The sequence below is a fragment of the Tinamus guttatus genome, unplaced genomic scaffold, assembly GCF_059628265.1.
Source record: "Tinamus guttatus ecotype Peru unplaced genomic scaffold, ASM5962826v1 Tinamus_guttatus_pri_ptg000672l, whole genome shotgun sequence".
Lineage (NCBI taxonomy): Eukaryota > Metazoa > Chordata > Aves > Tinamiformes > Tinamidae > Tinamus > Tinamus guttatus.
The window spans coordinates 8,237-36,210 of record NW_028289206.1 but is presented as its reverse complement, the minus strand read 5'-3'; the positions used below and the strand labels follow the sequence as shown (position 1 = coordinate 36,210).

Genomic DNA, 27,974 nt, shown 5'->3' with positions numbered 1-27,974 from the left:
TTGTGTTTTTTAAATGCATTTCAAAGTCCAAGGACAGTGTACGTGAACAATTATTCCCCCCTCTGCTTTCATTAGTACAGTACAAATATGCATGGCATAGCACAATTCTGAGAGCAATACAGATTAAGAAAATAGACACTATCTAAATCCTAATTAGGAATAAGAAGGCACCACTGATTTGAGGCTGTGTCCAGACATGACCCAGGCAGTCTTGTTTCCAATTTTAGTATTTGAGCCAATACTTTTTTCCCCAAGTAATGTATTCAAACCACTTCTATTCTGGTTTTCTCACAACAAACAGTACACATTCATAGTAGTATTTCATCATGGAGAGTTCATTCACAGTGTAAGTCGATAAAACAGATTCCTTCTCCACCTAGAAAATAAAAAGCAGAAGTCTTTAAAACACTTTTCTACTAGCAATGTCCAAGTTACTCTCAGAGAGAAATTGCTATATACCTGCTACCAACAGATTTCAATGTCTATCTACTCACTTCTTTAAATACTAGGAAAATGAAAACTTGCAGCACGTTACAAGCAATTAACTGTTCTAAGCATTATTAATCTGTGACATTACGCTAAACTATATATAAAATAAAGATGGAAGGAGTTTGTCTAGTCTATGCTGTGCATTCCCAAACTACAGTATCACCTTACCTCGATTTGGAATCCATACTGCAGGATAACATTTTTTATATCCTCATAGCTTAATTCTATAGAAAGTTCATTTGCCAAGTTTTCAAAGTGGTAAAGGAGAGGACCTATAGAGACAAAATCCAAAAAGGATGTCAAAAAGTCTCCCCTTTTTTATTTTAGAATCAGTACATACGGAAAGTGTTAAGAATGCTCAGGCCCCAAATCAAATGCAGACCAAGAAAACCAAACATGTTTCTATTACTAAATATGATTTTTATAATAAATTTCAGAATCAGAGTAAAATTACAACAAATTAGTTCAACAGATATTGAAAAATGAAGTCCTGTTTTCTACCAAATTGTGTCTTACATCTCTTCAATTTTATTCATTTTCACCAATGCAGAATCATAGTTGCCTCTACCGAAATAGAGACAGGACAGGTGAGCTTTACAAAAGCTATGTTCACATTTTGTGACTAGCTGTGACAATAGTGACTGACCAACAAAATGTTTGAGGTTTGAAGTTTTGCTGTCTTTCCCTAACCATGACAGAAATTCTAAGTCGTTCTTTGCTAAGACAAAGCATCCATAAATCTTATCCTTGAAACTTCTATTTATTTAACAGATAGAAACAGAATTTTTCTTTTCTTGGAAAGCCAGCAAAAAAAAAATACAGGACGCTACATTTGTCCAACTTAAATAACAAACATGTGATGCATGATTTTCAAAACCTAGCAGTAGAGAACTTTGAGTCTATGCAGAAAAATCACTTAGTAGTTACTTTAACCATTTGGACATATTCTTCAATATCTGGACACAGTGAACAGACCCAACATGATCTGTGAACTATATATATATATGTACACATATACACACACATTGTAAATATACACACATATATATATATTCACAAACAGAAACTTCGGAGGTAAATGAAAGAAAGATTGGTCACACTTGCCTACATTTATCCATATTCCTCCAGGCTTTAGTATTTTCCATATTGTATCAATATAATCAATAACATTATGTGCTGTATCTATGAAGAAGCAGGTTGCTATACAGTCCCATGAATCTGCACAAAAAGAACATATTATACAGAGATCAGGCTCAATGTTTCTCCTGCTAAAAAAACTAACATAGGTTTTCCTTCAAACAATAACATAAGTTTAACACTTTATATGTTTATCAGAAACTAGCTGTGTTTTTATACATAAATGATGGACAGTAAGTTTGAATCTGTGGGGTATGCATATATATGGAGACATATAAATATATATGCATATATTTATATATATATATACACACACACATATAAATACACATATACACATACATGTTTATAAATACCTATGTGTATAAAGCCAAAATGTGCTAATACTCACCTGTTTTTTGAACTTCAAGACCAGAATGGTTAAAAATATAAATGGAAAAAATACCCAACAGATGTGGACCTCTCCAGTTAGGCTAACACTTAGAACAACACAGCTCTGTACATTAAAGCATATTTTTTTTACAAATTATGCTACTTCAAAGTATTTTATCCAGCATCTGAATGCTTCTCCAGCTGTATTTTAATAATGCATTTAACAAGCAAAATCTTTCAAGGACTCAATTGTATTTGAAATTGGGAAAGTATCTGTTAATTAAAACAAACATAAAAACACACATTGAATTTCTTGGTCACTTGTTTCATTTCTAACTAACTAGTTCTGAAACAACCGGGTATTTTTTCACAACTGAAAAGGAATCAACAGAAAGTTTTTTTTTAATGCAGGGTGTGTGTGCACCCAAGAAATGAATACTTGACTCTCCATTCTACACTGCTCATCTGTTTAATACCACTTTACTTAATCAAGTAAATCTTTCCCTCGTTTTACTATGTTGTCTTTATTTTGAATGACTAATGCAATAGTGTATTCTTTTATAAGTAGAAAGTAGTTTCTTTGCACTAGGAAAAAAAAGGTTGCTACAGTTAGTACTTTTTGCCTAACACCTCAGACAATCTTCCACGGTATTTGCAATAGCTCTACTTTATCTGTAATTGTTTCTTACTGTCTTATTGATAATACATTGAAGACGCATGGAAAGACTAAATATTTGCATTTACTCACTGCACTCAGAATAAATTTCTTGAAAATCTCCTGCTGTCATAGAGAAGTTTGAACCAGAAGGAAGACTATGAGGATCAACATCAGGGAAATAAATGGGTCGTATCTGATCAGCAGATCTTCTATTATTGCTAAACTGATGAATCCAGGGATAAAGTTTACATGAGTTAACTTCAGAGCATCTGAAAAATAAGGAAGTTGGAACAACTCAGATTCACTTAGCTGCTCAAGTATTATCTAAAAATGTAGAAATCTTGCATATAAAATGATGCACAAAAAGACCCTCACCAAATTCCATGATTTTGCTGCTAAAGCTAATGCTAAAGCCATAAAGCCTTCTAAAAGTACTTGTATCTATTTCATGACCCACCAACTCATGAACTGACCAAATGAAAATTAAACGAATTAATATAAAATGATCACCACTAAATAAATGTCTTTTTTCCATTTTTAAAGCTTTATTTTCCCCCCAACTTACTTTTCACCAAAAACAAAGCTAACAAGATTATTTTAGTGATTATGGACAAAAATTGTGATCCAGTAAAATCAGCAATACTTATTATATGCTTCTGTATTATCTTTGATTATTTTTAGTTTTATATTTTTTACTTTTTATGTTTTATATATTTTAGTTTAGTTACATATTTAACTTTCAAAATACTTTTGCCAAAGCACAGAAGTTTTGCACTATATGTCTCAATCTTATATCTAAAGTGCTGCAATTATGTAAAGTAATTTTCTTACATAAAATTTTTGGATTAACAGAATGAACTAAGCAAATTCTAAAAAGCCATGAAATAACATTCAAATTAAATAAAAATACTTCAAAAGAAGTTTCCCTCAGAGTTTGGCAAACTCGATTTGTAATTTAAAAAAGGAAGAAGCTTTATCTCCCCATTCAGCACCCCAGAATTCCGCAGTCAAGCCCACTTACCAAAACCATGATATACATGCATATTAAATACTCAGAAATCAGAAAGGATATCTACAAAATACATATCAACAAGCATCTCTTATACTGCAAGTACCAATTTATGTAAAATTCACTCTTTTGGCATATGAAAAAAAAAAAAAAATCAAGGCAAAGAAATGAACAGACCTGAACTGATTTCATAGGAAATCTTTTCTGAGCCAGCAGACATGCACCTTTCAGTATTTATTTTCCTTCTCATTTTTGAGCATAAATCATTTACATGGAGACTTCTACAGAGTTCCAGCACAACTCCCAGTTACTACAGATGAACAATCCCACTCCACATTTTGAAAGCCTTCCATTACAAGTAAGCCACCTTCTGAAGGTGTTCAGATTCATCTGCAAAGACTTTTCTTCAAGTAATCAAAGGTTAACCAGCTGTCAGGGTGAATTCCACTTGGGTAATTAAAGCACTTTCAACTAACTCTACTCTTGTCCAGGTGCAAAATGGTTTTATTATGCTCTACAATTCAGTTTCCTCAAATATCCATAGGTGGGACTACTGCTTTGACTGGCAGACTGCTGTGCTGGGCCTACTGAGGCTGCTCTCAATCTCCAGCTGCAAAACAAAGCAAGTCAGCAACTAGCTGCACACTAGATCAATTCTACCCTAATATTTTTCCTCCTATCAGATGTCATGGGGTTGTAATACAAATATATACATATGTATTACATATATATATTATATGTATATATTATATGCATTATAATACATATATACATATATATAACATATATATGTATATATACAGTGGCTCTAGACCACTTGAAAATTCTAGTATGTTTCCCAGAGGTAGGAAGACTGCTTATGCTTTTTACAAGCTCTGCTCTGCCAAAGCATGTGAGAAACGAGGTGTGTGTTGTTACCAGCGCCCGCTTCTGCCATCTGTCATTATAGCCAGGACTCTGCCAAACACAACGGAAATATATGAGCAATATATAGAGCAATATAGAGGAAAAAGCTGAGTCTTCTATTTAAGGACTGCAGCTGCTTTGGATGCATTACACCTTAACTTTTCAGAGCCACTTGTTTTGGAATTGGAGCTTCCTCAGTGGAATAATGCCCTTTAACCTGTGCAGTTTTCAAACTTGAGTTGACTCACTACACTTTTTCAGTTACGTGCTGATACACTTTGTGTTCACAGCATACTATGCTGTGAAATTTTATCCATAGCAATGTAAATTCTCAATTTAAGAGACAAAGTTCTTTCACCTGTGTCAAAAATAGCAGATACCATTTCGTACACAGATTTAAGTCACTGTACCAAATCCAGAAGACCCACTTCACTGTCTTGAATAAAATCCTACTACTACTTTCCATCTCCCTAAAAATAAATTGAGGTCAGTGCAAAAAGGTAGATCAAAAGTGCTAGCGTACACTAGAAGAATCCTCATGCCATTATTAGCTGAAAACAACAAAAAAAGCTAATATCATGAAACTAAGACCAGGAACTATACTACACTTCTTATATTACAAAACTAAACAGAATTATTATTTAAAAAAAAAAAAAAGTTTAGCCCCTTTAAGCATCACCAAAAATCAATTAAAAAGCTAGTATTTTACTCAAAATTAATTTCCTTGTTCCAGCATGAAAAGACCTAGGTGGTAAAACTATCCTCTTTCTCCATAAATTAAGAGAGAAAGAGGAAAGGAATAGTGGCTAAACTTATTCACAAAGGCCTCTCTTCCTCTCTTCTTACCACACTCTTCCTTAACTGTGATCACCAGCTCATATTGATCACTGCTGATCTTTCAACTCCCCTGTCCTGGAAGGCAAGAGCGTCCATTTCAGACAGCTCCCTGGGAACAAGCATTTAGGTCTGAAGTGAAAATATCCCAGAAGTCCCTACAAGCTTCTTATTAGACATTCCAAGCCTGTAGTTTTCCTGGCACTTCCAGCTGAGCTGATTGACTTCAGTGTTGAGTTAACTGTTATCTGTGTTCTCTTTCTGCTAATTCCAAACCTGTAACTGGTACCTTTCCTCAGTGACAACAGTTGAGGAATATTTTCCTGACTCAAATGAAATACTGTTAGTAGATCTAACACACATAGCTAACACATCCTGGCTAAACAATATTTTATACTAATAGAAAGCAAATTCCATATATGGCCTAAAGATTCCATATTTCAAGAACGAAAAAGCTTATTATCACAAGTAATTTAGGGTGAAGTTATACTTTCTGGTTTGAACCAATATGACAGCTAATCAGTGCTGTCAAACAGGGGAAATGAATACTTTTACACTGCTTTAAATCAATTTAAAAATTGAAAAAGCTTAACAGCCAACCAGATTGTGTAGTTAGGGATAAGAACATGACCTCCTCCTCCTCCTCTCTATAGCTGCAAGGCATTAGAGCAGCTCAACTGTAACATGCAATTTCATCACCAGATGACAGACAGTCATTTATGAATGATGTAAGAAAACAGAGCAAAACAATCTCTACCTCATATTTGTTTTCAGGATAGTAAGCACAGCAGCCATGGAAAACAGTATTTCCCATGGTTCTGTATTAAAATTTTAAGTAATAATAGATTTGGAATAATCTTCCAGGCCCCATGGCTAGCATGAGTGCAACATGCTGCAAAGCACCATGAAAATAAAGTGTACTGGCCAGCATTTTAGGTGTTTGCACAAAGGATTTATTTCAGGCTGAAGAATGAGGGAACCCATGAATTCTGTTTCTTTGAATTTAGTTAAAAGAAAAATAAACCTCTCCTTCCTACTTGTCCACTATTAGTCTTCCCACCTCATTCTTACAAGAACAACTGCAAGTGACAATACCAAGCACAGAAACATCACTATAAGCCTATACAGTTAAATTTACATTTCCGTTTTGCATTTAAATTTAGTGCCCAGGATGTAGAACTATTAATTTTATAATTAAAAGTGACCAAACTTGCTTAAGAAGTGGTGTAGCATGTTTGGCTGGCAGTTTTCTACACAGGAAGTGTCTTAAATTTTAATTTGGAAAGCAGTATTTCTATTAATAGGTTTCTTCTGCTGGTAATCATTAACCATCATTAACACTAGTTTCATCTTTGAAACTAGTGAGGTAGGAATGCATTTTACAGAAGTAGATTTGAAGTAAAAATAAAATTTATTCAAGATTATGCAGGAAATCTGTGGTACAGTCCAATCAATTTAAGTCTCATAACTGAAAAGACATGTTTGCTACCACAAACTTAATAAATTACCCATAAAAACCTCATAATGCTCCCCCCATCCAACTTTTCCACTTATACAGACTTATAATGCTCCCCCGCTTTCGATTATTCCACTTACATTTTTGGAAGAAGAAAAGCTCTATAAACTTGTTACCTTTGTTAAGACTTACAAATCTATTCTTGTTGCACTTTATTTATGCAAGTTTTTCTCATTAATAATTTTGCCTCCCCTGTAGGTGTCAACCAGAAAGTAAAACATAAGCTATGTACCTGTTGAGTACAAAGTTAGAAGAAAAGAGCATAAAGAGGCTCCATTCATTTCCTTGGCAAGCATAACCGAGCATAGCTATTTCCCACGCCAATCTACCTAGCCCAGCACCAGGTACCAGGATATTAACTTTGGAGAAATCCCTGCAAAAAACAAAAATAATAGTTAAGTCTTTATCTGATACCTCTTAACAAAATGTAGAGGTCCAGTCAAACATTTTCCCCCCATATATTTAGATGTTATAATGTACTTCCTGTAATTCTTAAAAGGCAAACTAAGTCAGTTTTAATCAGAATAGTTAGTTGCGTAGTTAAAAAAAAAAATCACAAAAAAGACTTACGAAGAGAACGTGTACACAGAATAAAAGTACTTAGAACTATGCAATCAGAGTACAGCACATCATTAACAAAATACTTTTTCTAACAACCTTAAAAGCTGGAGGGATTTGCAGAAAGAAAGAACATGATCACCTAATCGCCATTTACTCTTCTTAAATGCCCACTAATAACCCATAAAAATTCTTGAGGTCAGAAGTGCAGTTGTTACTCTATCCTTGTAAGAAATAAACAAGTATTTTGACATCATAAACGCAGATCATGCAAAATTTCTATGAGCTGAAAATGGATAATCCAGACTATAAAAACTACAAAATAGTTGTATTTTCAGCAAGTAGGCGTTTTAATTCCACTTAAGTACATATGCAACACTGAGTTTCCTAAAGCAAAGTACAGTGCAGCTGTCTGCTCCCTTTACTTCCCATAACTATACACCAAGACTCCAGAAAAAGGCCTATCAAATGCCTACCAGTGTTCAGTTGCTGAGGGATTTAGATAAACTTATCTTTGGCTCGTCTGTAGAGGTCTGATACCCTATTTACACAAGACAGAGCAGTAACTAAACTCTTCTGGAGCATGATTACACTACTTTATCTTCTTTCTCTGTCTGAAAATTGAATATTTAACATCACAGGCATAACATACTTTGGAGAGTCAATATCTACTCTCTATTTAAATCCCCTTTTATCAAAGAAGATGTACAATGGAGGCAAAAGGGTTAAAAACTGCTGGATACCTCTTCCAAGCACCACTGACTACGTCAAGGGATGGAGATGTTCTAAAGCGCTCCTTCTGTTTTACCAGCAAGGAAACCTTTGCAGGGATGGTCAAAGCCACTCGAACAAGGGCAGTTTGCCAGCTAAGAAACCAAAGGCTCTCCAGGTTTGAATATATTGAAATATTTGAAATATTTGAATACTGAAAACTTGAACTGCTCTGCACTAAGATTCTCAGTGCACCTTTGTCCTCACTGAGGCTGCTCAGTACTTGGATAATCTCTGTCTAGTATCACATACTGACATCACAGCACACTTTAGATTCGGAATATACATTTGTCACTCCTAACTAATGCTAATGCTTCACGTATGACTTTGCTGCTAAACTTTCATAGGTAGATTCAGAGACTCTCTATTTATTTCCACAGGACACAGAAACAACTCACAACCAGTGCTCTTCTCCACCGCCTTTATGGCAATGCTAAAATTGCCAACAAGAAATGCTTGTTATAACTTGCTTATATCTAGGATCTTGAATTACTGTGATAAATGGCTGGAAAACTTGGTGCAGAATTAGATGTACAGAACATGCCCAACACTCAATTTCTCAAATGACCTGCTCTGCTATGAGATACATAGCTTTTAGCTACTTAAATGTGTGCTGTCGACCTCTCCCAGCTTCCAAGTCCATCAATTAATAAAAAGAACAAACAAGAATCTCAAAAAATGTTCTCCTCTGCTGGACAGAAAAGGTTAAAATATAGGTATTCTAACTAACCATTACATTTGCATCACTGTAAAATCAAATCTGGCAGAGGCAACATCTTCATTTCAGGCTGCATACAAGAATTTCATATACAGGACAAACACAAATGGGAATCATTACTCTCAAAACAAGAACACCTCCACACCAAAGTAAAAAGATGCATTATCTAACAAGGAAGTATGCCAAATAACAAAAGAAATTACAGCTAAAAAGTGCAATTTGTAAGTGTGCAACATATAGTACAGAAGTACAGTATGTAATCTCACAACTAAATGTTTATTGACACTTAGATCTCTATACTCCTCGCCGAGGGAAGGAACATGTAACAGATGCTGACTAAAAGGAAAAGGCTATTCACAGGAATCTGGTCTTACCCACACAGCCAAGTGGAACCACCCAAAGCTACATATATATGAAGAATGTAAGTACTTACATATTTTAATCCTCTCCAATATTACATATTATACCATATATCAATATTCTCCAGTTTTCAGTCCTGAACAGAACTTTCTAAATTCATATATCAAAAAACAAGGGTGAACTCCTTCCCTTTTGCTGAGTATCTTCAAAGGCAAAACACCTGTGAGTGAATTTAATAAATACATATAACTACTTGAGGGTACACTAGACTTTTGAAAAGCAGTATTTCTGAAAATAATTACCTAAACACAAAAGGAAAAGGATTTATGTTTGTTTCTGTTTTATTGAAACAAAGGTACCTACTTTGAGGGGTTCTTAAACTGTATTGCCATGAAACAGTTTACATTAGAAACACACACTTTGTAGAAGACCAGTAATATACATTACACTGTCAACTGACATTACATTGTCAACTTAGTCTCTCCTGATGTTTTACCTCTGAAGAGTCACTATAAATGTTATTTCACAGAATCACAGAATGGTTACGGCTGGAAGAGAGATCATCTAGTTCAATCCCCTGCTCCAGACGGGACACCTAGAGAATAGCGTACAGGGTGGCATCCAGGCAGGTTTTGAAGATCTCCAGAGAAGGAGACTCCACAGCCTCTCTGGGCAGCCTGTTCCAGGGCTCTGTCACCCTCACAGGAAGGTGAAATTTCGTATGTTTCAACTTGCAGCCATTATGCCTTGTCCTGTCACTGGCCGCCACCAAGAAGAGTTTGGCCCCATCCTTCCTACATTATCTCCTCAGGTACTTATACATATTGATAAAATCTCCTCTCAATCTTCTCTTCTCCAAAAGAAACAGGCCTAGCTCACTTGGTCCAGTGTAGAGCAACGAAGATGATTAAGGGGCTGAAGCATCTATTGTATGAGGAAAGACTATCTCTAGAAGCTCCACGTCCCTCTTCTACTGGAGAGCCCAGACCTGCCCCCAATACTCCAGGTGCAGCCTCACCAGAGCTGAGCAGAGGGGCAGGATCCCCTCCCTCAATCTGCTGGCAACGCTTTTACTCATGAAGACCAGGACCCCATTGGCTTTCTTGGCCACAAGGACACACTGCTGCCTCATGGTTAACCTGTTGTCAACCAGCACTCCCAAACCCCATCTCTGCAGAGCTGCTTTCCAGCAGGTGAACCCCTAATCTGTCCTGATGCCTGGGGTTATTCCTCCCCAGGTGCAGGCCCCTGCACTTGTCCTTGTTGAACCTCATGAGGTTCCTCTCTGCCCAACTCTCCATCCTGTCCAGGTCTCTCTGAATGGCAGCACAGCCCTCGGGAGTGTTGGTCACTCCTCCCAGTTTGGTGTCATCTGCCAACTTGCTGAGGGTGCACTCTGTGCCCTCGTGCAAGCCATTGATGAGCAAGATGAAGCGCACCGGGCCCAGTACTGACCCTTGCGGGACATCACTGGCCACAGGCCTCCAGATATACTCAGCTCTATTTATCATGACCCTCTGAGCTCTGCCATCCAGCCAGTCCTCAATCCTCTTCACTGTTCACTTGTCCAGTCCACACTTATTTTGCATACAAAGGTATGGCCAAGTTCAGACTTAAAAAGGAATCTAAATATTCATCACTCTTTGGGGCATACACTGAAAATATAATCAGTTGCTGTCCTAGGGATTTGATGTAAACATTTAAGTCTGTAATGAAGGGGGACAGAAGGGGAGCAGGCACTGGTTCTATAGACCAAATAAATGAACAAAGGAAAACATCAGTGCAAACACCTACATTTACAGAACTTGGGCACAGAATGATGTTAACTAACTTTAAGGCTGAACATCTCCATTGGTTCCTTTTGAACAAGAAATCAGATCTCCATAAACTTTCAGATAAGCAGAAAAGGTAATAGAAGTAAGAAACATTAAAAAAAGAAGATAAAGAAAATGAATCGACTAGAACAAAAAAAAAAAAAGAAAAAGAAAAAACTCTTTGCTGTGAAGTAATGTTCCTCAATAAGCTTATCTAGATTTTCACATTTTTGTTCCTTCATCAAATACGCTTAAGTGGCCACATTTAATCAAAACGTGAAAGTATATCCATGTCTTACTATTTTCTTCCACAGAAGACAGTGATAACATTAATTCAGACCAAAGGAATTAAGAAGAATTGGTCAAGAAAGTGGACAATTCTAGAAATTTTAAATTGAATAATACAGCAAATCCATTGTTTCTTCAGAAAGACTCTAATCTCATATAACTTCAACCACTTCAATGATCCTATTAACATATTCTATGCTCACAGAAAAAGAAAAAAAAAAGAAAAAAAGATTTCTGAAAAAGTATGGAGCAGAAACAACTTTTGCATTTATTTTTGGATGAGCCTTGCCAAGAAAATGGATCAAAACACAAGATAACACTAGGATCTTCTCACAAGACCCTTCTTATTTACAGCTGCTTTCCATTGTTGCTTGTTCTGCATGCCAGAACTGCCAGCATAACAGAGAATTTAATACTTCTTTTCCTACTTTGCATACCTAGAGTAGGCTGATATTGCAGAAAACTGCAATACAATGCTGGCATGCATGGATCTCTAACAGCAGCAAGCTGAATAGTTCTAGATTGTGACTTAAAACCTCTAAAAGCAGATCATCTTTTTCTATATCTAAGTTGACTGAAATACCATGCCTGTTTATTTTTCTCCACAAATTTTCCTATTACTTTTTAATTACACCAATGAAGAGAGAAAAGAAACAGGAATTATATTAACCAGAGCTACAATGAAATATACAATCCTGATAAAGCCATTAAAAATATATAGGTTGAGCTGTAGTGACCAATTTAAATTTAGAACATTTATTCCCCCATCTCTTCTAACGCAAAATATATCCAGGTAAATCTGTTTTCATAACCAGATGCTAAAAAATACACTTCTTCTGCAAGAATTTCAACACTGCATGACCTTCAGACTACTACAGAGAACTATAAAGAAACACACAGGGGCACTTTGAGATTCCATCCACAGGCCACTTTCTTACATGATCCCTCACTGCCAGTCAGTCCTCTTTGAAAAAAAGAGGACCCACTGCATACTCTAGAGACAGAATAATTTCATTATGATCAGGCTAAGCCATTCCTTCAAACTGAACCAACTGATACCCACTAAAACTTTCAAATAAAGGAACTGCCTGATACATCGCCTCTTCCACAGAGTTGAGATGACACAGATTATAATCCCTAGAACAGAGAAACAAAGGGAATAGGTACTTCTGAACTACTGTGCTTCTTGCCTTCTGAAAAGATAACACTAACACTGAAGTAGGAAAACCATGGCATACAGCCTGAGCTGGGGACAACAACTAAAAAAATTTAAATGAGAAAAAAGTGCTACAGCAGCTCCATAAAGAGCTTCAATATTAAAGCTTTAAATAATTTGGACAGATGCATATGCAAACATTCACTGGAGAGAGACAGAAACTCAGAGATGTTTAACATAAAAATAGAAACAGAAAGGGAGTAAAAAAAAAAAAAAAAAGGCAACTGATATTTCATAGCCATCACAACAGGGATAAAAGCAGTCTCACACTGGCTGTGTCTGGCACACAAAAAATGAACTGTCGTTTTAAGATTTGACAGACTACTTCCATCGTGTAACCTGTAATCCTGAATTAAATTTTATCTCCTCTAGAGCACTACACATACTGAACATCTATTAAAAATTAAGGAGCAGTTAAAAATATGACTAAGCCAGTTTGCAGCGTTTCTGTCTTAGGAAAATGAAGTGAAGATGCTTACAGAATGAACCAGCTTTTTGTTCCTGTTTATTTCGAGTAGTGTGCTAAAGATGAATAAGTTTTGAGTATTATTATTTTGCATCCTCTGCAGCTAATTTGGTCTTCATTTCTAGCCAGGATAAAATACATTACTGTAATTCAGCAAAATGACAAAAAGCTGGATACAAACAATGTCTCTACCTGAGGGGGGGAAAAAAAAAAAAAAAAAAAAAAAAGGCAATCTTCTAGGATAAGTGCAGAGGAAGAGAAAGTACACTAAAAGAACTATTTTCACCTTGGTGAGTCTTCTGAATTCCTTCTGGAATAACACCTTTTCAAGTCCCTTTCACGCCTTTGTTTCTTAAACTAGGAAACTAGGAGCAGCTATAGCTATGTAGCATCAACGGTTACAACATTTATGGTACACTTTTTTTTTAAAAAACTTTCAAAGTTTTAAATTGTGCATTCGAAACAGTGATTTGACCTTTGTTAAAAAAAAAAAATCCTATCTCATAAATTAAGGACTTGGTGAATATAAAAATAAAAATTTTGTAAGAAATATTTTGTATGACATATCACTCTACCATTTCCAGTTTAAAATGTGTGTGAATTCACAAACCGCTGATCTCAGCTGGGCTTATATGTAAAAAGGCTTATGATTGTCTTCTATACATTTTTTCCTAGTGTATTAAATATACACTTATGTTTAACAATACATCCGAAAAACAAAACTTAAACTTTCTCCAGTCTTTATCCAACTTGTTTGGCCTTAAAACAAAAAGTCATGTATCAGTTTTGCAACACACCGGTATTGCTCATTTACAAACTAAGAACTAGAGAAGGACTTCCACCAGGTTGAAACTGGAACACAGTTTTAGACACAAAGATTAAATTTAGTCAATCTCATGTCTTCCAAGAGGCTGCTAACAAAGTGCTTGTATGTAAACTAAAAATTACAAATGCAAAAGCTTTACTTGTATCATTTTTCCTCTAGGCTAACTCCTAGGGAGAGTTCTGAAGATATATAAGAAGCTATATTTTTCAGTGTACTGTAGAAAGCTCATTTCCAAATTAAATTTCATAAGAGAATAAGTTAGAAGTTATTTGGAAATTGGTACAGGTTCATTGTTAATAATTGTGAAAGAATCCCATGGCAGCTTCCAGCCGTATCTAACCTAACCTCTGAAATGCTAAGAGAACAAAGTTCACAAGTCACATTAAAATAAATACAGTACTGTTTACACTAGAAGATACTTTATGATAACTGGGCAGCATCATTAACGATAGAATTCTTGAAGCAGTAATTTCTTCAATATATCAATATTCCTCAAATTCTACCAGTATACTTCTACTTGAATTACACAAAAGAACTCTGCACTGATTATTACTTTGGTGGTACTTCTTAGTAAGCCAGTGCAACAGCAAAAATACGTACAATATTAAAAAGTTTTAAAAAGTTTTTCCAAGAGTTGCATTGTAGCATCTGTCTGAAAGCCATGCTAGAGCTAAGCATGTACAGGATAAACTAAAAGGGCAATAAAATTATAACAGGGAAAATGATTAGTTGTCTTTCCTCTCCTTTTACACTAAGATACACCTACAGCTCTCATAGTGGCCTTTCCCTAATCTGCAGCACAAGCACCCCAGTAGCAGCTAACCTGCAAACTTCACCTCACTGAGTACACCACAGCCTTCTGAATACTACTACATCAAAAATTACCATGAAGCCTATTACATCAAGCCGCAGAAAACAAATATTTATTCTGGCTTAACACATACGAAGTTTATGATTCTGCTCTTAAAAATAAACTATCTTGATTAAACAATAAATTCCACAATATTCACAACGATTATTACTATATCCAAGCTTTTTCTTACTTCCTAAAAACTTTGTAATCTTTGTGCAACAGTGCATGGCCCACATCAAATTATATCTTAAAACTCAAATTTACCATCTCTCTTTTGGAAAGTTCTTTACAATTTCACTAATGATTGGCTGGTAGCATGAATCTCTTTCAGCTTTACCCTCTTCACTCCAGTCTCTTACAAATTGTTTCAAGGTAGACTTTAACTTATCCATGTCAAATGTTGAGGCTGGTATAATCTTCCCTCTTCCCTGAGGAAAGTGAAAAAACAAAACAAAAAAAATAGAGATTAGTCAAGATAAGTATCTTTAGTTTTAGAAATAAAAAACAATGCAGAAACATATAGGAAGTCATGCTTTTAGGGTTGCCAAGAGTTCTAGTTAATAAAAAACTAGTAGAGAGATGGAACCTCCCACCCCGAGAAGGAGGTCCATCTGTGTCACTGCAACAGCCTAAGGCAGCTCACACTGGAGCTTCCCAGAAGTGTACTTGGCCTGCAGATGGCAAAAACAGACCTCACTTTTCATCACTGCCAATCTTTCAAGTTGGAGAGCAACTTTTTTTTGATAGAAATGCCACACTGAAAACTGAGTAGTGCAAAATAAATAGATAAATAAACTACATATATGATAATATTAGACATACAATAACCTATAAAAAGACAGACAATACTAATTATGGCTTAGAGAATATGAAAAATAAGATTAAATAATAAACAAGATAGAAGACCAGAGTTTTTTTAAAAAAAGTTTTACAAAAAGTGATTACTGACATTTGCTGTAGGTTTTCTATTAGTTTTCACTAGAGAGTGACTAGAGAGCCTAACATATTGTAACTAGAGAGCCTAACATAAATCACAGTGACAAAATATAAGCAAATAGGAATTTATAAATAAGAAAAAGTAAGAAAGGCAAAAGTAAAAAAGGCTGGAGGACAAAATTTGTGAAAAACAAATGCAGAATATCTTAAAGCATACAGGATTTAATTCTGGAATATGACCAAAAAAAAAAAAAAGTTTTCACATACATCTTCTCCATATTCTTTGTTTTCAAACATATGAACACAGTCCTTCACAATGGTCTGTAGTATCTGCTGATTGTGATCGATGCATTTCCGAATCTTGTCAAGGTGAGGAAGGAATTGAGGAAGAAGACTCTGTTGGTTAGGTGGAAGAGACCTAAACTGCCTCTCTGTTCTGTTCACCCGTTCATGCATACTAGTTCTAGAAAGCAAAAAAAATACAGTCTTTAGATAAGGAGCTACAACATATAACAAATAAAAACAAAGAATACACTCAAAGCTACTGCAACAATCCTGTTCTTTAACTGAACTCAGGAAGTGGTCAGATTTCAAGATAAAATGACTGTCCTAAACTGCAGTTGAAAGAGTGGTAATATGAAACAATATGCTGCAATTTAAATACTGTTTGTACCTCACATTGTTCTATCACTAGCCACACATTTCCGGTAAAGGCGATCAATCCTCTAACACACGGACCTACAAAATGGATTCAATAAAAAACAAGCCAAAAACCCATAAAAATTGTTTCTCAAATCCAATTTAAATGGAATGAAAGAGCTGAATGTTGTGTTAACCTTTGGTTACTGCAATAGTGGGATACAGAGTGGGAATATAGGGCTATGAATCTCTCGTGTAACTGATCCAGGCTAAAAATAAGTTGTTCCTTTCCTTAAAATAACAGTTCCACAGAGGAGAAAGTGCGAAGCTACTTTTGGGAGAAAGTCTTCTTTCTTCTGCTCTTCCTTTTCCTCTCCCAGTACATTCTGCCCTCTCTCTACTTTGCAACAGTTCTGGAGCTCACCAGGCCTGCTATAAACCTAGTTTGACTCATTAACCTGACAGAAAACAATTTTTTTTTTTTTTGCCATCTTAGCATGTCACGTTGGCTCAGCACAGGGTCAAAGGGATTAGAGAGGAAGAGACTGTGAAACCAGAAGTAGACAAGGATACTGCCCCTTTTGACTGCTGCAAGGATTTTATCAGTTCAGGTCATACTGCATTTTCTCCAACTCTTATGTCAGTGTACCATGTGGCACCATGGTGGGAAGTAGCAACCAGAAGTGGTAAGATGCAATTGCTGCAAATCTGACTGCAATCTCAACCTACCAGTTAAATGTTCTCTAGCAATGCAAACACGCCACCAAGAAATGAACTGTTTATTGTAATATCCACATTACTTTAAAATGACATTCCAGTACAAACAAACACAGAAGAAAAAGAAGAAAGAAAAATAAACTAACCTTTCAAACTAAGCACAAATCAAGTAGCTGAATACTAGCTCCATTACTAAAACCAAAATATTTGAAAGCACTGAATCACTACTGAAACTCACAGGGACAGAAGTTTCAAAGGGTTTAAAGCCAGAGCTCAAAATTACTTCACAGACAATCCTAACAGACTAAATGAATATTCATATATTATGACTGAAATAAAGACTTTGCTATGACTAAAGGGAAATAGAGAATTCAGTTTGGAAGGGTCATCAGGAAATCCTATATTTGAATCTTCTGCTCAGATAGCATAGTGCTGGAAAACAAACAAACAAATAAAGCAAAAACAAATATCCCAAACACAAACTGCCTTAATACAAAAATCACTAAGCAAACAGCTAAAAGGTTGGTGTCACCCATCCCTCCAGAAACCTGTCATTTAAATGCTATGGATATGCATGTCTTATATTGCCAAATAGGGGTCAGTGCATGACAAACTGCATTATTTGAGCACTGTTAACCAAAATATAAAAATACATAGTGAAACTATGTCCCAGGTCTGTTTCACAAACCTAATACAATAGAAGACAATTTGCCAAAATACTCTCAAGGGCTGGACCTCTTCCAACCATGCCTAAGTGTAATCTGAAGGACTATCCTCTTTCATTCTATGAACTCCTGTGTCAAGTGAGGATTTTTTTCCCCCTCTCACTTATCTTTCTCCTAAAAGGTCATCGATCACGTTGATCGCTCAGCAAACGACTGCACAACTGTAACAAAAGGGCATCCATCACCCCTACTGAAAGGTCTCCCTTCTTCTGCAAATTAACCTGCCTTTCCAAAATTACCCCAACCACCCCCGAGGAGGGAAAACATCATTTGCATTTCTTTGCTAGTGTAAACTATCGTCGCTTTCCAATATCAGTTTTTAATCATTTTATCTATTAAAAAAAAAAAAAAAAGAACCACGTCTACCCCCTCCTCGCATTACGGGCCTGGCATGTTGAGCTTTAAGGGGTACTTCCTTTGTTTCTTCCCTCCTCTTTGTGGTTCCTGGAGCGCCGCTCCCGCGGAGATCGGTTACCCGTAGTATCGGAAGGCGTTAATGATCCTGCGGAAATGCTCCCGCTCCAGCCGCTCCTCCTCCGCCTGCGCCGCCGCCGCCGCTGCCCGGCGCTCCTGCGGCTGCAGCCGCGCATCGCTCAGCGGGGCCGGCTGCGCCGCCGCCTCCCGCTCTCCCCGGCATGGCAGCTCCTCCTCCTGCTCCTCCTCGCGGCCGCGCCGCAGCGCCCTGCGCATGGCCTTGGCCGGCGGGTCCCTCTCCCCGGGGGGCCGCAGCGGCGGCTGCGCTTTGCGGGACACGGCGCACGCGGCCGACATCGCCGGCACAACGAGCACAACCGCCGCGCGCCCTGCCCCAACGGCCGCCGCACACCGCCCCTTCCGGCGCCGCGCCGCACCGCCCCCCGCTCCCCGCGCAGGCGCGCCGCGGTATCGCGAGAGGAGGCAGAGGCGGCGCAGGCGCAGTAGTGCGAGCGCCCCGGCTGCCCGTGGAGGCGGCCGTTGGTGGCTCCCGGCGCGCGGGCGCCGGGGCTGTTCGCAGCGGAAACGTCCCTGCAGGTACCTCAGCGTGGGCCCAGGGCAAAAACCCCACAAGTTTAATACAAAAACACTACGAGACAGGCAATCAGAACCCAGCTCCTGCTCGTGTGCTTGTCTGCGCACGTGCTGCTGCTGGCAAGGTGCCATTATGGTTGGAAAAGGCCTTCAAGATCATTGAGTCCAACGTCAGCCCCTCGGCACCCTGCCTGCTAAACCATGTCCCTAAGTGCCTCATCTGTGTGCTTCTTGAGCGCTGCCAGGGACAGTGACTCCACCACTTCCCTGGGCAGCCTGTCCCAAGGCTTCACCACCCTTTCCGTGTAGGAATTCTTTCTGATGTCTGACCTGAACGTTCTCTGGTGCAACTCACAATAAGGCGTTCAATGCTGATGAGCAGGAAACTGCAAAGGGAGCTCTGGAGAAAATAATGTAAGCATTAGGTTAAAGCCAGACTATGCTTTCTGCAAGGGAGCCTGAGAACTGACTGCAGGGGGGGCAGAAATAGTGTTAGCTACGCAGCGCCACGGTGGGCAAGTCACGGCACCGCACTCGTTGCCCCCACAAGCACCGCTTTGCCCTTTGGGCCTCCAGGCAGCCGGGAGCGTCACCTCCTCCCGGCAGAACGTGTCTGAGCAGGCACCGTCCGCACATCGTGCAAAGCGAGGCCGCACGTGGCAGTCAGCTGGCTGTGGCACGGCCAGCCCACGCCAGAGAGGGTCAACCCGCGGCTGGCGCCGAGGCCCCGAGGAGCACAGCATCCTTGCTCAGTCAAAAGGCCAGCAGGAATAACGGCTCTTCCAGTATGTGGGTGCTAGGCGGCAGGCATGCTTCCCAGCGGGATGGAGAGAAGGGCAATTGTTCCCCATAGGTCATGAAGTGGTTACGTAGGATAGAAAGTAATGTATGTGATGAAACCAACATTGAGCAAAGAGTGGTAGTGTTGAGAGTTAGGAATTCTAATTTCCAGAATTACCTCCAAAGATTAGAAAGGGAGTAATAGTTTTGTGAATTGTTTGTTGCAGCGACGTAAATGATCATTACATCATGTTCTTTCACCATAATGATGAAGAAATCACCTTCTTAGAAGTAGAACAAATCCTGTCCCTGCCCTTGTCTGCTCTCTGTATACCAGCCATTTTACTCACACCAGTCCTCTGCACTGCAACAACCCTTTTGTCCCCATGTTTCTAAGCATATGTGTTTCCTCGGCTATGCCAGCCTGAAATTGTAGAGAAGAAGGTGGCACTGCTGCCAAAAATCCTCTTTTCATCACAGGTTCCTGTCCTGCAGCTCTGCACAGCTGCTTTAGAGACAGCACAAAAGACCAAGGGCTATGCAAGAGCATGAAGCAGCAGCCAGGACCAGACCAGACCAGGTCTCTCCATTGATGGTGCTGTCTCCACAGCATTCTGCCAACACACAAGTCTCCGGAAGTGCCAAACGTCACATGGGAAGTCTGTGAACTTTTATAGCAGCAGCCGAAGTAGTTTCTTTCAGAGAGAGACTCAGGGGAATTCATTGCCTTTCCCACCACATTGAGCTGTGGTAGCACCAAAAAGTGCATGAGCCAGGCCACTTCTCACAGGTCGTTTGAGGAAGGTTCCTCCTGCCTGTTTCTTTTACTACAACTTACAGCCTGGTGTCTATGAGCTTCCTAGTCAGCAATTCCAGAAGCTTGCTATTAGCTGTGGGAATTGACATCTGTTCCAAAAAATGGAAGAATGAATAATAGTTTTGCATTCACTTAACCTACTGCTTTCAAGATTTTGATTTTTATTATTATTCCTCACAAAGCAGTTAGCTTTGTTTTAATTCCACTATATCCTCCTTCCAGAAGTGCCCAGCACTGAAAACTTGAGTGCACTCTTTTCCCCCAGCAGCACAGCAGTACCACCTGTTTTATTCTCCATACTCTTCCATAAGAAGCCCAGTGTTTTGATTACTGCTCCACACTGTGCCAATGGCTTCAGAGAACCATCAGTGATTAACTGCCCTAAGCTGTGATGTCCAATTTCAAGTTAAGTACCATGTACATGTAGAGAAATGATTTCAAATATTTTTTCACAGATGCATAAATCTTTACTGAAGCTTTACCACCGCTGCTACCCATGAGAGGATCCCACAAAACTCAGAAAGGAAGTTCCTTGTCACTGGCTTAACATGAGATAACTTGTGAAAGCTGTAGAACTTGCTGAGCAAGACCACTTGGGGACTGCTAATACTTGAGTTCTTTCTGAAAAATGCCCATCAAGTCTTAGGCTTTGCTTCCTATCCTTTTCAGTTCACAAAAGCATCCCTTACATTCCTCTGGAAACATCAAGTCTCTTGAAACTGTACTCATGCATTTCTTCATTTAAGAACATGTACCTAGAGCCTGCAAATTCTTCACAGAGACAGGAGGAGAGGCAATAGCTCCATGTATTTGCCACACTCTCTCAGTTGCACCTTTTCCAACATTAAACGAAAACTAAAACACAGTCTCAAGCCAAAGACTCCATCAACGCATTTGAGCACGTGCAACTATTTTTTATTACAAAATAATTATACAAATTAGCATTTAGAAGTCTGTGTCTTACAGATAGTTTTACACAGCTCTCATCTGTTTCAGGCCTTTTTACAGCTTTAGGACTCCTATTGTTTAATAACAAACTAGTACATTTCAATCACCATGATCAAGTCAGCCAAAGCATAATATGTAGTTTACCCTTATCTTTTAATGTTTGCAGTTCAGTTTTAAAAGTTTTTAAAAATCTAGTAAAAATTCAAGAAGGCATTTAGAGAAAGTAAGAGCTGATTTACTACTTCTTCAACAACTGAAGCTGATTCTGCTTCTTAGTTTATATATTTAATATATACTCAAACTATGTAAGAAGTTTTAGCATAAATTTAGAATTGCTTGTAAAATACATTAATATAATTTCAACATTAGTTTTTAAAATTAAGAATATTTTTCTGTTCTCTTCCCTTACCATCTACTACTTTGCCATGCCATTTCTCCATTTTTCCATGACACATTACTTAACCTTATGACTTAACTCTTTCATCAATGCATTTGCGTTCTTACTGACATCTTAATTCACACATCTTTCGTGATTTCTCTTCATTTTTTTAATATCTGCTCCCAACTACTTCAAATAATCTGCCATATCCAAATTACTTGAAAAACACCATGTAAGTATTAGCAAGTCTAAGTATGTTTACTTTTATCAGTAATAGCTCCTGTTACTGAATAAGCAATGTACCAGCTCTTAACTATACAGTCTTAAAATTACTATTGCCTTTTTAACAACAGTATGTAGCCTCTTCCTCTACACATATTATATGGTCATTTGAAATTGCATATATCTATGTTCCAACATCGTTATTAATAATCAAAACTGCATCTTTATACTTTTTTTTCCTCTATTAAAAACATTTGTTTATATTCTTTAAAAATGTAAGCATGAAATCAAATTTAAAGATTGGCTGGAGTATTACGGTTAGAAGGAATGCTAAAAATATAGCACTTTTATAGCTCTGTTAAGCCTCTCACATTGTTGAGTACCAATAGTCGCTACAAATCTACTTGTGTTGTATGCACTGGTGTTACGGAGATACATGTAACATCTGCTCAGTTGTCTTGCCAAGTACAACAGTATTCAGTTTTTAGTCTGCCATCAGAGAGAATCCAAACTTTCTACATTATTAGGATGTGCCTTGTTTGCCTAAAATTAAAAAAAAAAAGTACATGCCGGCGTGGCGTTTCTCTTCTTGCATGTGGTACTATTAGGAGAAACTAACTTCCCCAAATATGTCAGATTAGGAATGCTTTCAGTCATGTTTTACCCCTCCTTCCCCTCTTCTGGGCTGGGCTTCTCCTCTGCTTTTTTAGCAGTAGATTCACCTATTATTTAAGAAAATCCAATTTCAATTAACTAAAGAGGTTATACCTTGCTATGACGTAAAGTAATAGACATAGATAAGGACTGTGGTATACAGATAGAGGCCTGCATAATCCACACACTGTTACCATACAGAAGGATCACTTGTTAACTTGGAATGGAAGAGGCAGATTCAATTTCCAACAAAATTACTTACTTCCTTCCCTTTGCTTTGTTAATTCCTGTATTATATCATTGTACACACGGGATAAAAGTTCCTCCTGTGGTTTTGTTCCATCCAAATAAACTAAAAAAAATAAGAAAGAAATTTTAACATCAATTCTATGCCAATTATCTATAATAGCAATTAAGAAAACTTTTAGTAGTCATATAAGCGCAATCATAAGAGGTAAACAAAATAAAGGACAAGAACCATAGTCCCTTTGGTTCTGTCCTGGATTCAAATTAAGTGTTAAAAAGAGCAACAACAAGCACAATGGAAGGGTATTTCAGTTAAGATCACATTTACAAATATTGTGGTCCAAAAATACCCAGAAAGGTAGAGATGATAACATTGGGCAGCAGAGTAATGGAATAATTCATCAGAAAGATCCCTATGTAGTGGAAATTGGGTTCTGCCTCAGCTAGGGTCTGACTGAGCAAGGCAAAGAAGGGTATTGCTGTCCTGTTCTCACTGGGCAGCTAGAACTCCCTGATCTGCCATGCGGTTATGCTTCTCACCCCCCGACCCCACATTCAGGACCTGGCAGTGCCAACAGCTCTCACAGCACAAACATTGCAGAGCAATATACCCAACTGTGACATTTCTTATGTAAAACTGGCAACTGTAGTATATTCTAGAAGCAGCAAGGAAGTTTAGATCTTCAGGACATCAGCAGAATTTTAATTCTTTTGAAGAATTTGCCCAATACATTTAGACATATCCATGTATACATATATGCACACCTAAGCTGGCTTGTTACATGCACAGACTTAATCAGTCATCAGGATATTTCTTTCCATTGTAATCTCTTAATTTACATATTTCTATTAAAAAAAAAGCATCTTGAGAAAGCAACAGAAAGGTCCAAACCTACTAACCAAACACCACTATATATATATGAATATATATATATATATTTATTAAAGAATGCTAGTTCCGTTAGGGGACGAAATTAACAAACAAACCCACCCTCCTAAATTTTATGTTTAATTGTTTTATAAGTTTAAAATCAAGGATAGCATACCAATATTACTTGCATTTTCTTCCAATTCATTTTTATATTTCAGATACATAGGCCACACGTGTCCATCGAAGTACCCCGGTGTATCTGCTGGCTGATAGACTCTGGTGCTACACAAAAATATGTTTGCTTTCCCATGCAAGTTTTACATTTATCCCCCTGTATCAACTGGTTTAATTAGAGCATCTACCCAAATACAAATAGGCAGGGAAGCTACCTAACTGCTGGAGCAAGGGCAGCTTCTTTACAAAATCAGCACCTATAGTAAAATCAGTATTATGAACTCTTACTGAATTACCTATTTTGGCACATCAAATCATGTTTAAGATGAGTAAAAGGAAGGTTTCTCTGCAATATCTTTCTTTAGTATATGAAGCTTTATCAAAAGCATTACCAAAGCATTTCTTTTCCTATTTATCAGGCGTACAGATTTTTCAGGTTTTAGGTGACTACCAGTTTCACCTATTATTTCCAGCCTGAACACCAAACTCCTTTAAAGCAAGCCGAGAAAGGAATTAAGAAAGTGGAGTCTGCCAGGAACCTTGGCCACATGAATAAGAAAGCCAACTGAACAAAGCATTTCCTCACTCAGCCAACAGTTTCTGACTTCATATACATGGATTTCTTCAGTGCATGATTCAGACCATTTTAGAACCAAGTCAGACATTCGATTAGTAGTCTAAGCCAAGTACATAGTATATAACTAACATACAGTCTAAACCAAATACACTCTAAACCCACACATGAATATTATTAAAATTAATTACCCACAGCTGTATTCACCCAAGGTTAAGAATGTCTTATGTTTTCAGGACTGTTTCTCACTTTTAACATAGTTTAACTGCAACATGCAGTCAAATATTTTTTCTGAGCTAAGGAATCTCTCTAATGTTTTTAAGGCATTTAACATTTTAAATAATAACCTTATGATCTAAATGACAGAAATGTCTGTTAATGCTTGTCAAATCCCTTACACAAGCTTCCCTGTGAATCACAGGACAGCTGATATTACTAGCTTATATTTGTTAAGAACAGAAGAAAATCTAGCACAAACGACCCACTCCATGCTAAGTAATACAGTGATCCTCAGTGAGTAACAACTAAATAATCTTACCTCCTCCTCCTTTTGCACTCTTCATAAGGAAGGGTCAGAAAATATCTTCTATCCCATAGTTCATTAAGTGGCCTAAGACAACAACATATTCAGTTCTTTTTTTCCCTTGTAGGGAAGCTTTTAATATATCAGGTCAGGTTATCTAATATTGCTTACTCATAATTATACAAAAGAAAGCCTTCCACAATCAAAATATAAACATCTTCTGTATTTTTTGGATTGATACATGCTGTCTGTGTTACTTCAGTCAAGGCACATGAGTATGCTGGGTTATTCATCCAACTGCGAATACATTTCACCATTTCATCCATATAGAGTGCATCAAGAACTAGACGAAACCAAAAACACAAAAACATTTCTTAGAGAAGAATTAAAAGTACCCTTCAGTACCTCTCAGTCAGTAAAAGTCAAATAATCTAACTATAAGCGTTAATTAAAAGGAGCAAGGTTAGACCCAAAACATCTTCACACACACACACACACCCCAAAAAAAGAAAGAAAAGAGCTTCAGCTATTTTTTGTTTACATAGTGGTGAACAGAGGGAAACTGATTCCCCCCTTCCCCCGCTAAAACAATCATTTGCTCACTAATGTGCTCTCAGCAGAAGGGAGGAGGGGGAAGAAGTACTAAATTTCTACACAGCAGACATTTCAGTAAAAAGTTCTCTATCAAAGTTATCAAAATATCAAATTTACTGACCATCATATAGCTTAAATCCTCGTTGATCTGTCTCCACTTCAGATTCTGGCTGGAGAGAAAAAAATAAATATATTTTCCAGGCTGCTCTTACAAACATTTTCACAGATACATTCTTCTAAATTACAAACATATGAGTTACGGTATCACTGTATTATAAGCAATAAAATTGATCTTCAAAACTCAACTGCTGCATACAAGCATACAAGATACTTTCTTTGATCTGGAACAATAGATTCTTCAAATAATATCTCTTAAATTCATTCAAACTTTATTCTCTCAAAATAAGAATTACTTCATCCTTTTTAATAATTCCAATGTTAATTCAAGGGTTACTTTTTAAATTTGGAAAACACAGAACAATATGTCTGGCCGGATTCTCTATCTAGGATTAAGACAAAAATATAATTAGCTTCATGAGCACAGAACACCTTGTAAAATGTACCCAACATACACCTCTTCTTTAACAAGAGTACCAAAGAATACAGCAAACTCCTTTTTGGTTGAGCACAGACGGAATTTTTGACAATCTCATTCTATTCTTGTTTTATTCCTCTTTCACTTAAAGTTAACATGACTGCAAGCAGCCAGGCATTTTAAAAAGTTTATCAATAGAAGAACTAAAATGGAAAAAATGATACTAAAACTAATCTTCAGCTTACTTTCATCTATCTGATCTTCTATCAATGCCTTTACCTTAAAGAAGTCATCCTGACAGATTATGTCACAGTTCGGAAGAATTTTCTGAAGCTTCTTTGCCAGTGTTGTTTTCCCCCCATTTGTTACACTGAATTAGAAAACACAGTAAAATACACACACACAGATGTATGCACAGACACACCCACTTATATATAAATATATTTATGGTAATCCAAAATACAGATACAATCTAAAAGCCAACAAGTTTATTAAATACTCCCTACATCTGTATATTTGCTGGCAAGTTCTAACAGCTTTCACAGAATAAATCTAACAGGGGCAAGGGAATAAAGATGGCATCTGAGATTTATGAAAAAGACAGGGACAACTTCTGAAGTACTACATTTATTATATACATACATACATATTTCGATATATATTTGAAATCTGTTTTGAAAGTATATCTCAAAAATATATCTTGAATAGAAACAGGATCACATGATTTCAAAACAAATAGTCTGAAGATTTACAGGAAATTTAACTAGTCAATACTTACCCTCCAAGGCCAATAACCAACACTTTCATAGTTTGTATTCTCTTCCGTTCTTTCTTTTGACTGTCAAAAATAATAAGCCAGTGAAAAATTTTAATTTGACAACCAGGAAAGCTGCTATTGCATTAAGGAACAACAGGTATAGATAATGCTTTTATGCTCTCTGTCCTACTTCTTTGCAAAGTTACTGTCAGAACTCTCAGTCCTTCCAGCAACTTAGCGAACACAAAAACATACGTACCATATCGGATTTGGATGCATTATACCACAGAGAGTATTTTAACAATCTGGAGAAAACTTTGAGAGACTTTATTCTACCAGTATCAATTAGCATGGCAGTTTCTAGAAGACAAGCACCATCACTAGCTCAAACTAGATGGAATACTCGATAAGAAAACAAGATACTGCTGTGAAAAAAAAAAAAAATCAAAACCAAAACCCACAGAACCCAATGCCATGTGCCAAAGTGAAAGACGCTTTTAATATTTTGTACAAAGAATATGTCCAAAGGTTCTTGTATGAATCTGGCCTCTGCAGTTTAAGAATTCAACAATCTCTTGTCCTGAGTTAACATCACAGACCATGTAAGAGTTTCAAAACAAGAGCTTCAAATCAGGGTTCATAAAAAACTGCTGAAGGGCATCTCTGGTGATTTAGTACTGCAGAAGACTACATAGCATTTGTTCTGCTCCAGAAGAGATCAAAAACTAAAACCCTGTTCACATGCTGACTGCTGCCAAGAAACCAACCTTGAGGCTCTGACTGGATAGCCTCCAGCTGCCACTGCTGCCAGAAGACACAATCTTGTCTTGGAATTTCCAACTCTTTCTTAAAACTTCATGCAGATGCAGGTGCTTGCAGAACAAATTAGGTTCAGCTACGGTGGAAAACTACATCTGAAGAACAGTTCTGCCAAAGGGAAGGAAGGACAGGTCTCAGCTGAATTAAGTTCCCTCAATTCACCATCTATTCACCCATGCCTTTGCACATACAGAGCAGCAGAAAGATGAGCTGCAATGGAGCTGCTTCTCTTGACAGCAACCCTAGTCTAGAGTTGGTCAAACCA

The 27,974-nt window shown here is 37.5% G+C and overlaps 2 protein-coding genes across 3 annotated transcripts; both read right to left on the bottom strand.

Moving 5' to 3' along the window:
* Nucleotides 1-51: 51 nt before the first annotated feature.
* CARNMT1 (carnosine N-methyltransferase 1) lies at nt 52-18,594 on the bottom strand. 2 transcript variants are annotated; one of them, XM_010226776.2, is made up of 8 exons: nt 18,284-18,594; nt 15,995-16,190; nt 15,056-15,219; nt 7,154-7,294; nt 2,747-2,925; nt 1,594-1,707; nt 658-761; nt 52-376 (listed from the first exon to the last, which is right to left on the bottom strand). In XM_010226776.2, exons 1-8 carry the CDS (start codon nt 18,577-18,579, stop codon nt 275-277), a joined length of 1,296 nt encoding a protein of 431 aa, XP_010225078.2. In that variant the 5' UTR covers nt 18,580-18,594; the 3' UTR covers nt 52-274. The 2 variants fall into 2 exon arrangements, 1 of the variants encoding a protein (XP_010225078.2); XR_015913984.1 differs by having other exon boundaries at nt 110-376; nt 1,598-1,707.
* Nucleotides 18,595-22,347: 3,753 nt separating this feature from the next.
* NMRK1 (nicotinamide riboside kinase 1) lies at nt 22,348-27,028 on the bottom strand. The gene is made up of 8 exons (XM_010226777.2): nt 26,912-27,028; nt 26,413-26,503; nt 25,720-25,768; nt 25,176-25,347; nt 25,020-25,091; nt 23,909-24,015; nt 22,879-22,968; nt 22,348-22,505 (listed from the first exon to the last, which is right to left on the bottom strand). Exons 1-8 carry the CDS (start codon nt 26,938-26,940, stop codon nt 22,486-22,488), a joined length of 630 nt encoding a protein of 209 aa, XP_010225079.2. The 5' UTR covers nt 26,941-27,028; the 3' UTR covers nt 22,348-22,485.
* Nucleotides 27,029-27,974: the final 946 nt, after the last annotated feature.

Coding starts and splice junctions, on each gene's coding strand:
- CARNMT1 (XM_010226776.2), bottom strand. CDS start 18,579: ATGTCGGCCGCGTGCGCCGTGTCCCGCAAAGCGCAGCCGCCGCTGCGG. Junction 16,191..18,283: donor AACGCCTTCCGATACTACGG/GTAACCGATCTC, acceptor TTTGCTTTCTAG/AACTAGTATGCATGAACGGG. Junction 1,708..2,746: donor AGAAATTTATTCTGAGTGCA/GTGAGTAAATGC, acceptor CTTTTTGTGCAG/ATTCATGGGACTGTATAGCA.
- NMRK1 (XM_010226777.2), bottom strand. CDS start 26,940: ATGAAAGTGTTGGTTATTGGCCTTGGAGG. Junction 25,769..26,412: donor GTCAGGATGACTTCTTTAAG/GTAAAGGCATTG, acceptor TTTTCTCTCCAG/CCAGAATCTGAAGTGGAGAC. Junction 25,348..25,719: donor AGGATTTAAGCTATATGATG/GTCAGTAAATTT, acceptor GGTTTCGTCTAG/TTCTTGATGCACTCTATATG.